The sequence below is a fragment of the Gobio gobio genome (assembly GCF_949357685.1).
Source record: "Gobio gobio genome assembly, chromosome: 19".
Classification (NCBI taxonomy): domain Eukaryota; kingdom Metazoa; phylum Chordata; class Actinopteri; order Cypriniformes; family Gobionidae; genus Gobio; species Gobio gobio.
In genome coordinates this window covers 30,970,060-30,985,718 of record NC_137112.1, presented here as the reverse complement: position 1 = coordinate 30,985,718, position 15,659 = coordinate 30,970,060, and the positions used below count along the sequence as shown (strand labels likewise).

The 15,659-nt window shown below is 38.2% G+C and overlaps 1 protein-coding gene across 3 annotated transcripts in view; it reads left to right on the top strand.

Moving 5' to 3' along the window:
• The window catches only part of fmoda (fibromodulin a), a 79,748-nt gene extending 68,016 nt beyond the window's left edge, over positions 1-11,732 (top strand). For 2 of the 3 annotated variants that reach the window (XM_079844353.1, XM_079844352.1), the window contains exons 4-5: positions 8,640-9,548; positions 10,718-11,732. In XM_079844353.1, the coding sequence (XP_079700479.1) occupies positions 8,640-9,548; positions 10,718-10,869 (1,061 nt within the window). In that variant the 3' untranslated portion in view covers positions 10,870-11,732. Of the gene's footprint in view, positions 1-7,684; positions 7,785-8,639; positions 9,549-10,717 lie in introns of those variants that run through there. The other variant, XM_079844354.1, reaches the window with a different exon arrangement.
• Positions 11,733-15,659: the final 3,927 nt, after the last annotated feature.

The window sequence follows — 15,659 nt, the reverse complement described above, 5'->3', positions numbered from 1 at the left end:
TTAATAAAGGCCTTGAAGTGAATTGAAGGGTTTGTGTAAGAAAAATATCCATATAACACATTATAAAGTAAAATATCTAGCTATATTCCGTATTCAACTTACGAAAAAAGCGTTGAATACAGAAGACGGTCTGGTGGAAGCTAGTAATAGTTTAGTTTATTCTGCAGTTTCACAAAATGTTTCCAATCAAACTTGGCTGATCTGTTACAAGACCGAAAAGTTTATAAATTGAAATTTCTCAATAAATCTTTTTGAATTATTATCTAGTTTTTTTAGGAAACCAAATGAAGATGGTGTGTCGCTGACCCTTATGTAAAAAGGTCCTTGAAATCTCTTTAAAGGCTAGACAGGTAGTTTTTGAAAAACACTGACTTAACTGTGTAAGTATTGCTCTGAGCCTGAGCTGGAGTGTTTTTGAAGGGGGCGTTAATGTTATTCTGTTCTTTGAAACACTGTAGTCTGCCAGTGGCTGCCAAATTTCTTTTCCATTTAAACAGAAGGAAATGAAGAAGCTTCCAATGCCTTTTGGAATTGTACTTTGTAACCCAGCAGGCAGTGCAACCTGACCACAAGAAGAAAAAAAAAATGCTTTGCATCCATGATACAGCAAAATAGTTTTGCTATCACATTTCTTATAATTTCTTATAAGTGCTTATTTCAATATTTAGAGTATACATCCATAATTCTTTATACTCATGTTCTCTGTCATCTCTAGTACTATCTTCCATCCGTCATGTTTAATTACAACTTCCAGTCAGCATAAATTCTGTGTATACTTACATCCCGTCAAAACACTGCTTGCATGTGCACATTGCGATTTGTGTTTGCATTTTCATGAGCATGCTCCAGTCGTGTGTGCTGTTTTTCTCTTGGCACGTTATGACTGAGGTCCTTGTGACTGTTTTGTGGTTAGCAGACTGCTGTGGCAAAGTCATGCCACAGAAAAGTCATGGGCACAGGATAGGCAAGCTGGAGGAGATGTCACAGAGCGGGTATGACGACCAGTTCACAGGACAAGATATTTCTGTTTTGTATTTCAGAGCTAATGCATTCAAGTACAAATGCCTTACAAGCGGTTTCCAGGCTTGAGTACTGCCTATGGTAAAGAAGTCTGTTTTTCATTTAAGCTTTGTTTCATATGTTACTTTGAAAGCTTTGATCATGCCTGTTGATTCATTCCAGTCTATATGAATGGATATGTTCAGTTATTTCCTATTGAGATCATCTGCCTGAGAGTATGACTCATATCTTGGCTGCAGAATCACATGCTTTTCCCTTAAGTGATGGCTAGAGGGTGCTATATCTCAAACTACGCATCATCACTACACAAAGGTCATCAGAATGATCATTTTTTCTTTAATTGTTAAAAATTAATAATACAAATGTGAGTTCTGATAAAAGCAATGCCAAAGTACAGCTTTAGGTGTAAATTTGTGTGGCAGTAAAACTGAAAAGTTCACATCAAAACTGCTTAAAACATTAAAACAGCTGTCATTCTTTATCGTTGCTATTCAAAGGTGTCAAAAGTATTCACATTCATTACTCGGGTAGAAGTATAGATGCTAGGGTTTAAAAAGACTTCTGTAGAAGTTGAAGTATCAACTCAAGCTTTTTACTCAAGTAAAAGAGTAAAAGTACTGGTTTCAAAACTACTTAAAGTGTAAAAGTAATATAAGGAAGTAATGTAGTAATGTAAGGAAGTGATATAAGGACAGAAGCAGGCAGTGCCACAGGGCCCTATAGTGCACTACTCCACGCCATAATGACTATAATGTTATATTAAAATGTTAATCGTGAAAAATTTGGGATGCACTAGGCTGCCTGTTTCAGCCGCATATATGCCCATTGAAAATGAACGCATTTTAGTACAACGCAAATACATTAAAGAACCATATAGGCCAATGTGTACTACTGAGCATTACGTGTTTTGTGTCATGTGCAGTTGCGATGGATCACGTACAAACCAGGGTGTTGGAATGGTATATGTTTATACTTCTCATCCAACCAGAATCAAATTCATTCTATCTGGATGGTGCGATTTATCTGGATAGGTTTTTTTTGGGGAACGATGACAAGCTGGAATAAAAACAAGCCGAAATGAAATAGGCGTAACAAGGCTATTTTTAAAATGTAATGAGTAGAAAGTACAGATAATTGCATGAAAATGTAAGGAGTAGAAGTAAAAAGTCGGCTGAAAAAGAATTACTCCAGTAAAGTATAGATACCCAAATTTCTACTGAAGGTAATGAAGTATTTGTAAAACAAATACTGTAAAAATATGCATTTTTACACTAATTATGTGATGCAATTTAAATCACAATGAACAATTTTGCCCCAATGAAGGTCACAATGATCACAAAGACTGTGAGATATGACCTGTGAAGAAAACAAAGACAAATCACAGTACATATTGTTTGTGAGAAGAATATTTTATGGTGCATCATTACTATTCAGCTGTTTTTTCAAAATATTTGTAATTGCTAAAAATCTGCCTTAGCAAAAAAAAAAGGGCCATTTTATTCCATGAATGTTTTAAATGTAATTTCCAATGTTCATTTCTGCCATAAAATGCTGGTAAACACGTTATATCATTTGAAATGTGGTGGAAAAATGATGATCAAAAAACAAAAATGAGTCGACCAAATAAAGAAAAAGTCATCTCCTTCATGTGATTTCAAACCTGTATGCGTTACTTTCTTTGCTTAACTCTGGACACAAACAAACAAAAAAACACACAGGAAAATTTTTTACTTGCGTCTTAACATCTTTATGTTCCACAGGAAAAAGTCAGTCATACAGTTTTGGAACAACAAATGGTTGAACGGTTAAATGATGACACAACCTTACCTCACTAACTATAAATCAGCAGTAAATTAGTAGATTTTTTTAAGCAAAAGTTGTAGTTAATAGTGAATATTAGGGGTGTAACGATACCCTCATACGATACCATGAACTCACGAGACAATATTTTTGCGATACTCCAAAACATATGGTGAAAGGTCAACAAAAAATGTACTGTTGATTAAAATGCTAAATAGGCTTGGACTTGTTGCTGGTAACACATTAGACAACGGTGACACCAGAATAAAAATATTCATGATTCTGAACCTGAAAATACAGAATTATTTTAGACAAATATGTTTGCACTCTTTCACTGATTAGATACATTTAAAATAATGTAGGCCACTTTTTACAAGACATTTGCCATTATCAGAACCCACAAAAATTCCTCCATTGCAATATTATACATTATATTATACAATTATATATAGTTGGTAGTATTATATAATGTAGTAGTGACACTAAAACTAAAAAAAAAAAAAATTCTCAGTAATTTTCATTTTGGGTGAACTATACACAATACAGATTGTCACATATCGATGATACATATTGTTGCAGTTTTGTATTGCGATACATTGTGACACGATATACACTATATTGCCAAAAGTATTGGGACATCCATCCAAATCATTGAATTCAGGTGTTCAAATCACTTCCATGGCCACAGGTGTATAAAATCAAACACCTAGGCACGCAAACTGTTTCAACAAACATTTGTGAAAGAATGGGTTGCTCTCAGGAGCTCAGGGAATTGGTACTGTGGTGTTGTGATAGGTGGCCACCTCTGATTAGCTCAAGAACAGTGCATAGAGAGCTTCATGGAATGGGTTTCCATGGCCAAGCAGCTGCATCCAAGCCTTACATCACCAAGTGCAATGCAAAGCGTCGAATGCAGCCACTGGACTCTAGAGCAGTGGAGACCAGGGGCAGAGGGGTGGCCGTCTCTTTAAGACCACCAAATACGGGAGACTTTTCAGACGCGCACTCCAACAAATGTAAACATCAAGCGCAAGTCAAATGACTGCGGAAAATGTACAGGTGCCGAATGAGCTTCAGCAGAACAACAGTGAATGGCGAACATATAGCCTACGTCAATGTTTCTCAACTGGTGGGTTGCAAGACCGTTTTGAGTGAGTGACAAACTTAATTCACTGTTTTTTGATGCCACATACTGTACCTCTGGTTTAATTTATGATAGTTTAATTTATGACATAACTGTTGCAATTATTTGTTTTGACAATTTATATAGAAAGTTAAACATTCAGTGTTTACTTTTTCGGTTGCAAGTTTTGGAAACAGTCCTTACAGTTTAACTCAGAATTGTTGAAGAGTTCATTGATTATATAAAATTCAATGAAGATTGAATAATTAAGGCTATGTAGCCTAGTTGTCTGCATGTCTCATCCCTGAAGATGGAACAATGAAGAACAAACTAATTGGTTTTTAAGAACCAGAACCAAGCTGACTGAGCAAGTTGAACTTTAGCTATAATGTGAGCCCCTTTATAAATATGCCTGGAGGTGAGGTCAAATTCACTCAGTATTCCTTGATCTAATTCACTACTATCCAGTCCAGTACATTATAGTCAAACAATTTGTTGTTGAAATAATGAAGATTTCTGTGCCACCCAGACTGGTTGCTGGCCCCTGCCCGGCCATCCCTATGAAAAAATCCTGGCTCCTCAACTGGTGGAAACGTCTTCTCCGGAGTGTCAAATCACACTTCTCTGTCTGGCAATCCAATAGATGAGTCTGGGTTTGACAGTTGCCAGGAGAACGGTACTTGCCAAGTGTAAGTGTAAAGTGCCAAGTGTAAAGTTTAGTGGAGGGGGAGGTTGTTTTTCAGGGGTTGGGCTTGGCCCCTTAGTTCCAGTGAAAGGAACTCTTAATACTTCAGCATACCAAGACATTTTGGACAATCTCATGCTCCCAACTTTGTGGGAACAGTTTGGGGATGGCCCCTTCCTGTTTCAACATGACTGCGTACCAGTGCACAAAGTAAGGTCCATAAAGACATGGATGAGCGAGTTTGGTGTGGAGGAACTTGACCGGCCTGCATAGTACTGACCTCAACCTGACAGAACACCTTTGGGATGAATTAGAATGCAGGCTTTCTTGTCCAACATCAGTGCCTGACCTCACAAATGTGCTTCTAGAAGAATGGTCTAAAATTCCCATAAACACACTCCTAAGTTGAAACTGTTATAGCTGCAAAGGGTGGGCCAACTCCATATTAAACCCTATGGATTAAGAATGGGATGTCATTACAGTTCATGTGCATGTAAAGTCAGGCGTCCCAAAACTTTTGTCAATATAGTGTATTGTTTCATCCCTAGTGAATATGTCTTCCCCAAAATAAAGTGTGACCATAGTTTCAGTCTTCATTTACACACAGAGGTCATCACTCAAGATAATGCGAGAAAGCACGTCTCCGAGTGATTCAGGTCACCTCTGTAGTCTGACCTCTTTGTGCTGAAACACAAATCACATATCAGCTTAAAGTTCAAAGAGGCTAAGTCACGGCTGGAGAGAGATCAGCAGGAGCAGGGACAGGGATGGCAGGAATGTAAAGTGTTTCCTGATGCTGAGTTCACCTCCCTCTGGGATCAGACCCTGTGCATTCTGGACCTGAGGCTTTTTAGAGACAATCAGGCTATGTGCTGCTAAAGTATGAATAATATATTACTATATGGAGGGCTATAGTGATCGAATCATCTGTACATGCATCCAAACAAGTGTTCAGACTGAAGGTGTACTTGGGGGGGTAAGGAACCCCTTGCTGTTTCATTGTATAGAATGTGAATTGTCTGTTGCAATTCATATTAAAACTGGCTAGCTAAAGTTGTTTGATAGGTGATTAGCTCGATGATCTACTTACTAAACAGACCTAAGTTAAGAAATTTACAGAAATAGACTGCCATCCTTGTGAAAAAGAAGTACACTTTAGCATACTTAAAAAAAGGGTACTTTTTAGACAAATAATACTTGAGGGCTAACTAATGTAATGTTTTTGGGCACTTGTATGTTAATTGCAATTAAATAAATCCAGATTAAATGCAATTATTGTTTTTGAAGGATTTGTTTTTGACACACTAAGTAGGACTTAAGTATTATTTATATGTAATTGTATAATTACTTCTATAGCTTTTGAAATATTGTAAAAGTCCACTGCTGAATGAATTGGCAAGTATTATGGAAAATGAAATATACTTTAATGTCATATACTCTAATTTAATCTGGTATGTCATGTATACAGATGTATTTAATTGAATGATGAATTTAGTAATAATCACTGGTTACCCTATTTTAAGGTGCCTTTGTTACACTGTAAAACAAATCAGGGCTCCAATTGAAAATGTTCTAGTGACCGATCACATCTAAAATTTTCAGTTGGCCAAATTTAATTTCTTGAATTTTAATTGAATTAAATTGCATCAATTCACAGAAATTCAATTTGGCCTACTGAAAAATGTAGATGTGATCGGTCACTAGAAAATGTTCAATTGGAGACCTGAATTTTTAATAATTATACAAATAAGTACATTTTGATTAACAATGTACTCATATATTTAGGGTTGGGATTTGGTTTAGTGTTGGTTGCTTGTAATTATGCATAATTTACTGTTATTACTATAGTATTTTTAGTACATGTGAGATGTGTAACAGCGACGTTCAAATAAAGTGGGTTACACTTTATTTTAACGTGTCATTGTTACAGTGTAATTATATATTTAAGTACTGATTAATATAAATTAAGTACATGTACTTACTATAGGGTTAGGGTAGGATTAGGGTTTGGTTGAGGGTTAGTTGCATGTAATTATGCATAATTTACTGTTATTACTATGGTAAGTACATGTAACTTGTAACAAGGACACTTTCAAATAGAGTGTTACCATAAAGTGTTACATTAATATCATGGCTTATTAGTATTAAATAAACTTAAGTTACAACCACTTACTCCAGCAACTTTAATACTGCATTTGGAAGGTTGACGATGATTCTGAAAATGTTTTGACTTATTGGTACATTAAACCAAACTAGCCATCTCTGAACTAGCCAAAACATTAACAATTCCCACTACTACACTTTCACACCTAAGGTTTTTCATGTTCTCCATCCCAAACAATAAATAAAAGTGTAGACTCCCTCAAGACCTGTGGTTGTGATGGTATATTCAGGCCTGGAGCTGTCAGAACATGAAGCTGTCTGGCTTTGTGTCTTGCATTGGGTCCAAAGCAAGGCACCTCTAGCACGCCACAGATCTACTTGCCAAAAACCAGCTGGCAGCAACCAACCATCAAAGACCACAAAAAGAGAGGCCTCTCAGGAGATGGAGGACCTGACATTCCTCAAGATGAGTGCCTGGAGATATGAGAAACAAAAAGATATGAAACACACAAGAGATCGAATGGCAGACGGATACTTAATATTCGCCGCAATTTTAGCATTGACACTTCTTGTCTGGTAAATGACTTGAGTCAGTAAATCTGCATCTGAGGAAAATGTGATGAATATGTTTCTTTTTTTGAATCTGAAGCAAAAATGTATGTTGTGCCTCTTGGGCGGCTCAGAGGTAGGAAAAGTCTGTAGAGTTGTATACAGCTCCCTCATGCATTGTTGATAGTTTGGTCAGTATTGCCGTGAGGGCCGCATTCTCCTTAATGAGAAAAGCTTGATGTATGCAGAAGCAGATGTCGCTAACATGTTCCACAGCTGGGAGTGATCGAGATCAGCCACTCAAAACTGGTGAAAAAAATAGACTTGGGATGGAGAAAGGCTAGTCTTCTGTAATTGGACAGGGTTTGAGAGGGGGCTTCGGAGGGTGGAGGCAAAAAAAGCTTGTAGGGGAGAAGGGGTATTTGCAATCTTTGCCAAAGTCACTCCATATTGCTACAGGGACTCACAGTGAGACAAAGAGAAGGCAGTGCCTTTGTTGATCAGGTAGGTGTGATGCCGTTTGCTATTGCCAACATGTTAGTGGAAGATTTATTTATTTTCTTGTCTTATTTTGCATTTCTGCATCAATGGAGACTTGTTGAAATGTTCCTCTTTGGATTTGGTAATGAGTGGAATAAGTTCACAGTAGCTGAATGCAGGTTGTGTGTTGCTGTTTGTTCTTGAAAGTTTTCTTTGCAGGAATAGGGTTACAAGTTTGTTGTTCTTAGGGTTTTCATTTCCCCCCCTTCACTACAGACTACACTATTTTGCCACAATTTCTATAGTATAGCCACTATTGTTCAGGTTTATCATGCACAAGAAACCATTTTGCCTGGTGTGCAATAATCTTCTTTTTATCTACATGTTCTTTTTTGACCTTAGAACTTTTTTTCCATGCTGCAAAACAGTTTTAAAGCTTAAACTGATTTTCTGCTATAGGGGTTTTGGTCATCCAGCCTGATCTGTTTTTCTGGTTTTAGATTTTTTGCATTTGTCAGCTTGACAATCCGGAAGCCAAGCTAGTCACCCTGCTGGAGAAAAAAAAAGGCTTAAATCAGTTTAAGATGGTCTTAACCATTTTAAACTGGTTACTCATCCTGTCCAAAATGGCATTCAGCTGGTCTATTTGCTGGTTTAGCTGGTCAGACAATGCCCAAAACTCCTTTAAAACTAGCCAGGCTATATGCTGAAGACCAGCTCTGACTGACTATCATCTTATCTGGGCTGGGTGGCCAGCCGGACCAGCTAAAACCAGCAAAGACCAGCAATCCATCCGAGGCTGGTTTTACAACAGGGTTGCCAGTAATTTAGTATATAATCATTTTAATTAATGTTAAATTATGTTCTTTCTCTCTGCAGCTGTCGAGTCTCTTGTTTCTGTGACAATGCGGTTGGTTGCTCTCTTGCTGTTGGGACTCCTGAAGTTCACATTGTCTGAGGGGAGAGATCCCTTTCAGTGGCTTTCTTCTCTGCACAGCCGTGGTTATGCCTCTCTGCAGGCCGACAACACTGGGGGAGAGTGTCCTGAGGAATGCGACTGTCCTCCAACCTTCCCAATTGCCATGTACTGCGACAACCGCAACATGAAACAAATGCCTTACATCCCATCCAGGATGAAGTATGTTTACCTACAGCACAATCAGATCACCTCTGTCCCAGATAATGCTTTTGGAAATGCCACCAACCTCGTGTGGGTTATGTTGCACGAGAACCATATTACCTCAGTGGGCAAGCAAGCGTTTGCTAAACTGGCGAACTTGGATCGTCTGTACCTGAACAGCAACAACCTAACCGAGGTCCCATCCAACTTACCTCGCTCACTACGTGACCTTCGTCTTAATCACAATAAAATTGCCAAGTTGCCCCCCAACGCTTTTGAGGGCATGGAGAATTTGACCATACTTTTGCTCCATAACAATGACATCCAGGATATTGGTGGTGGCCTGAAAGGTCTGAAGTCGTTAACTCTGCTGGATGTGAGCAGTAACCAGCTCAAGAAGGTTCCAGATGGTCTTCCAGAGATGCTCCACCAGCTCTACCTAGAGTCCAACTCCATCGAAGCAGTACCAGCGAACTTCTTCAGCCAGTTTACCAACCTGCAGTATGTCCGTATTGCTCACAATGAGCTCACAAACAAAGGCATCCCCCAAAACACCTTTAACAACAGCGGTCTGGTGGAGCTGGATTTGTCCTTCAACAAGTTGGAGAGAATTCCAGTTGTTAGTAGCAGTCTGCAACATCTCTATCTTCAGGCCAATCAGATCAAAGGTACAGCCCTTCTACTATTTTCAACAAAAAATTGGTATCAACTGTAAACACTTTCATGAGATTTTTGTGAATATACTTGATAAGAAGCAATTATTTCAGGCTTATTTGTTCAAATTAATATTGAGATTTTTTTAGTGAAATATAATTAGATCATATTTCATGACTGGACTAACCTTTGTGTAGATAATCCAAAGGTTATGCGTGAGATATAATTTTTTAATCAACACTGGGAACTAAAACACTATAATCCATGTAACGCTAATGGGATAGTTCACCCCAAAATGAAAATTATCCCATGATTTCCTCACCCTCAAGCCATCCCAGGTGTATATGGTTATCTTTAGCCGAACACAATCAGAGAGTTATATTAAAAAATATCATTGCTCTTCCAAGCTTTATAATGGTAGTGAATGGTGCTCCTGAATTTGAAGTCCAAAAAAGTGCATCCACCCATCATAAAAATAATCCAAAATCCAGGGGGTTAATAAAGGCCCTCTGAAGCAAAGTGTGGGTTTTTGTAAGAAAAATATCCATATTACTAACTTTATAAACTAAAACATACCCTACAATGCAAAACAGACTATGAAAACTAAACTACAACTAAGCAAGACAGAGAAACAGAAGTGCAAATAGCCCGCCTTGCTCCACCCACCGACGAAGACACAAGGTTGTGTACAGTTGTAGTAGTGTAGGGGTAAAACATGTGGCAGAAAATTTTGAAGCAAATAGACCTGAGGTTCGAATCCGCCTTTTGCCGAACTCTCTATAATCTTTTTTTCCCATCACATTTCAGTTTGGAATGGCATTTGTTTTAATAAAAATGTAAAAAATATTCGAAAAGTGGAAATAAAGTGTCTAACGTGTGTTTATCGGTTAGAGGTAGGTTTAGTGAGTGCTTTATTATCCCAATAAGGCGTCATTCATTTAATAATTTTTACAAACATAATCAATTACACTATTATTATTGCATACTGTTTAATGTACAACAACACTGAGGTGCAAATAGGATTTGCCACTATTTATAAGTATGAATATAATCTAACTTGTGTAAATATTGTGTCTATTGCTACTTGCACTTGGTGTACATAGCATCTATTGCTTTTCATTGTTCCCATATCAGAAATGTTGAAATTGTATATAAAACGTGAGTGTTTTTCCATTCATTTCAGAGTTTACGTTGGGCAGTTTCTGCACTGTGGTGGATGTTATGAACTTCTCCAAGCTGAGAGTCCTGAGGCTGGAAGGAAATGAGATCAGTGCTGGAGACATGCCCTCTGAAGCTGCCCTGTGCCTTCGCCTGGCCTCTGATATCGCCGTGTAATAGCACTGACCAATCAGCAGGGGGCTCTTTTGTTCCCCTCCAACATTATCATTTCAAAGTGGCATAACTTTGCATTGATGTACATTTTTATAATAGGGAAATTTATAGTGCCTTGGGATTTTGTAGAGGAATCTAATTTCCTGTGGTCTTTAGAGAGAAGTACAAATACAGATGGGAAAAAAAAGGGAAATTGAGAGATTTAGATAGGAAATGGAGATCCTCTGTAAAGGTATGTGACGCCAAAAGCCACATAGCCATTCGAATATGCTTTTCTGTTGGTTAGATGACACAAAACCAACATTACAGTTTGCTGTTTTGTTTGATGCGCATTTGATTTAATGTAGGTTTGTGCAACCTGGATTCATTCACTCTTCAGGAAAGGAGTTTGAACAATGCTGTGAGTATTTATTCTACATGTGAGACAGAAGAACAGATCTGAGAACAGAAACATCTTACTTGACTACATCCATCGAACTTGTTCTATAATGTGTTATCTGATATGATATAATCATAAGAAAAGTAAAACATTTTAAATCATTCATCTCTCCCCTGTTCACATCTGAACGAGGGGAAAGAAAAAACTTTAATTGTTGTTAAATATATTGCATGTGAAATGAAAAAATGACTGAGGTCCTGGTGTTTAAACATGCTTGTAGACCTTTCGTGTGACTCAATAAAACATATTATGATGTTTTATATGCTTTTATGTGAGTATTATACATATGCAAACAAATCGTATTTCATTAGTTCTCTGTACCAACTTTCATATCTTAATATCTATATTGGCCTAATATGCTCTGTCCAAACCTGAAATGAATGTAAAACCACATTTCTGTTGAATAAATCGCGGCACACAAACTGCTAATTTACTTAGTCTGATACTGATGTCATAGACTATAGCACTCATAGGGCCCTATCATACACCCGACGCAATGCGACACCAGGCAAGTGTTTTTTGCTAGCTACAGCCTGACGCAGTTTTCATTTTCACATCCTGCAGCACGTTGGTTAAATAGCAAATGCACTCACGCCCATCTGTTCGGCCATGGGCGTGCTGGTCTGAAAACGAGGCGCACTGTTGGCGTGTTGCTATTTTGAGGCAACTGAAAACGACTGCGCCATTGACCAACAAAAACCTGGTCGAAAGTCAATGCCGTAGTATTTTTTGTGTTATTTAAAGGGCGCGTTAGTAATATGCACCTATAGCCGGGTGCACAACGCGTTTACACTCTGCTTATTACACACACAGGGCAGCAGCACACACACATTTTTAAATATTAAAAATAAAAAGAATCCTCTTTGGAGAAGCATTCAGTCTTTCCGTTCGCAAATTCCAAATAACAAATATGCCATGGTGCAAGCACAATTGGCTTTTAAAGGGAATGGGACTATTTGAGATTGGTTTACGTTATGCCCAAAACACACCCATGACTCATTAAGAGACTAGGTACAACCCTTTTAGACCATGTGCCTGACACGCCGACTGTTTTTTCCGTCATTAATCTAGCAAATGTGGATTTGGACATGCCTTAATTGAACTTGCGCCATGGGCTTCAGACCATGCACTTAGAACGTTAAAATAGGGCCCTTAGTATTATGTTATCCTTAAGACACCATTCAAGTTCAACACTCATTTAAAGAGATAGATCACCCAAAAATGAAAATCAGCCCATGATTTACTCACCCTCAAGTCATCCTAGGTGTAGCCTATATGCCATTTTTCTTTCAGACGAATAAATATAAAAATTCTGCACCTGTCCATCGAATAACATGCTCCACACGGCTCCGGGGGGTTAATAAAGGCCTTCTGAAGCGTTTGTGTAAGAAAAATATCCATAGTTAAAACTTTATAAAGTACAGTTCCAGCCGATCGCCTTCCGTGGAAAAGTGTTGAAAGTGCCTTCTTGCAATTCAAGGTGCGTACGTGACGTCTGACGAGCGTAACTGGTAACATAAGCCTTTGATCGGCAGAGGCACTTTCAACACTTTTTCCGTAAATTGAATACGTAAGGCGGTCGGCCGAAACTTTACTTTATCGCACTTTTTACTTAGATTCGCTTCAGAAGGCCTTTATTAAAGGTCCCATGGCATGAAATTTTCATTTTATGAGGTATTTCAACATTAATATGAGTTCCCCTAGCCTGAATATTGTCCCCAAGTGGATAGAAATGTTGATCGGTGTAAAACCGAGTTCTGGCTGTCTTTCTCTGCCTTTGAGAAAATGACAGGCCAGACGAGCCAATCCTGAAGTCTCCTGGTTTGACGTCCAAGCAGGAACGGTTACCACCCTTTCCTCCGCCCAGAGAATCTGGCACGCCCATGCAAACACTCGAGATCATTAACGTTATTTGTGAACGAGTGAACACAGGCAGTTTCTCAGTGTTTGGATGTACAAATGAAAACAGAAGTCTTTCTTCAGTTCCTTCTGATCTGTGATCATTGATTTCTTATGTGTAGCTCATTATTTATTATTTGTGGACAGGCAGCGGCTTCTCTCTCTCCCGACAGAACAGTGTTTTCGTGTTTTCTATCTTGTGAGTCAGTGTTTTTGTACGTCCTTGTCGCATCTATCTGTTCTAAAATGTGCATACAGTCTTTTCTGTTTAACATCAGCAGTCACATCTTTAGAGATAAACTTCACACACGCCGAAGCTCGGCCTCCAACATCCCCGACCCCCAGTACTGCATCTGGCCCACAGCGGAGGCACCAAACGCGGCGTGAGATTAAGCAGAAGGAGGGTAAGCGTGAGCATATCTGGGCTAGGCTAGCCAGCTTTCCCCACAATAAACTGGATAACATTCGATTACTGCTGTTGTGTCTTTGTTTGCGCTGTGTAACGTTACTCAATGCGCGTCACTGACGCTATTTATATGATTGGAACATATCTAGAAATAATGCTATACTCAACACTTACTAACTCGTTCATCTCGCTGTAATGGTACATTGCATGTGTTACAAAGTTGGTAGAATAATGATGAAGAGGACTCGGTGTGACTGGGACTCGTGTTTATTCAGAACTCTCAGATACAAACACAATAAACTCGCGCTGACTGACAGCGCTCTCATAATTCAGTAAGTTACTATAAATAACTTTGTTAGCAATCGCTTCGTCTCGGTGATGTCCGGTTCACGAACGAATCATTCTTTTGAATCGGTTCTTTTTAGTGAACCGAACCAGTTCACCAAATCGGACTGAATCGTTCTAAACGGTTCGCGTCTCGAGTCAGCGCTGATCCATAATTTACTAAAGTTACTAACTTTCTGACATGAGTGACAGCCCCTCCGACTAGAAATAAACTAATAACCTGAAGTATATGCTGTAACAGTTCACCCTGAACTGAGACGTGCTGAGAACTGATGAGAAGTGAACTCAGGTCCATCCGTCTCTCTGGCAGACTCGTGCCTGCTCGTGCCTCGTTAAACCACGCCCCCTCCGCTCATTTAAAATGCAAAGATGTCAGCCAATCACAACAGTGGGCGTTTTTACTGAAGTCTCACAGCAGACACGCCTCTTGAAGCAGGGCATTCAGCCACAGGGCAAACAGCAGTATAGAAAAAATGCCTTTTATTTCTAAATTATGACATTTTATGATGTAAAAATCATACTAATAATATAAGTACACCTCAGAAAACACTATAAAATAATAGAAAAATGCCATGCCATGGGACCTTTAACACCCCAGAGCGTGGAGCACGTTATTTGACGGACAGCATTTTTTATGGACTTCAACAACAGAGCAACTATTACTTCTATTATAATGCTTGGATTAGCCAGGACTTTTTTAATATAACTCTGATTTTATTCGTCTGAAAAAAGAATGTCATACACACACCTAGGATGACTTGAGGGTGAGTAAATCATGGGCTAATTTTCATTTTTGGGTGTACTAACCCTTTAGTAGATTTTATACTTATTAATTTTTAAATGTCAATTTATTGCTATTAAACTTAATTGTATATTGACACATCTTTGAAATGTTGATGAAGTATTCCTGCATGCTGAACATTTAGACAGATTTAGGCCCGAATCAAGGAAGTAACCTTCAAAGAAAACTGACAGTTAGGAGAATGTGGCTTTTGTGCTTTATGCCATGAATCAGTCACATATTAATGGGTAACACTTTACAATAACAGTACATGAATAATCGTGTATTAATACATGAATTAATGATTAATTCAACATGAACTCATGATTAGTGAAGATATGAACTAATCATGAACAAATGAGGCAGGCGTCATAAGGATTCATGCATGAATAACAGCAGCATTAATACATGTTAGTACATGTTTGATAATTAATGCATTAATTAACATGTATGGGTAAACTAAATCAAACAGGCTTTCTAAGAATGAATAACAAATATTTTGACTTTGAAATACATTTTAAAATGTATTATTGTAATAATTAAAAAAAAAATTTATCAGAAGCTTCATCATAAATATTACTGAAAGCCACAGGAATAGTTTTTCATTACTTTCACTGATCACCCTTATCAAACATAGAAAATTCTTAATCTGCTATATTTTATCTCAAAAGGTCTCAGTCTGTTTTGTGATATTCTCTTTCCCATCAAACTAAACCTACTGTGACTTATAACAGTTCCTGAGAAATCAGTTCCCAAAAAATAACCAAACAGGAAACATGCAGTAAAGTCAGGAAGTGAGGGATCGTCTGCTGGGATCTGTACAGTTCTCTCTCCACCCAGACACAGGCTGTGATGATACTGTACCTCCATTCTCTTAACTGGGCTGAATACTAGTTATACTAGTTAGTTACATGTGTATTCGA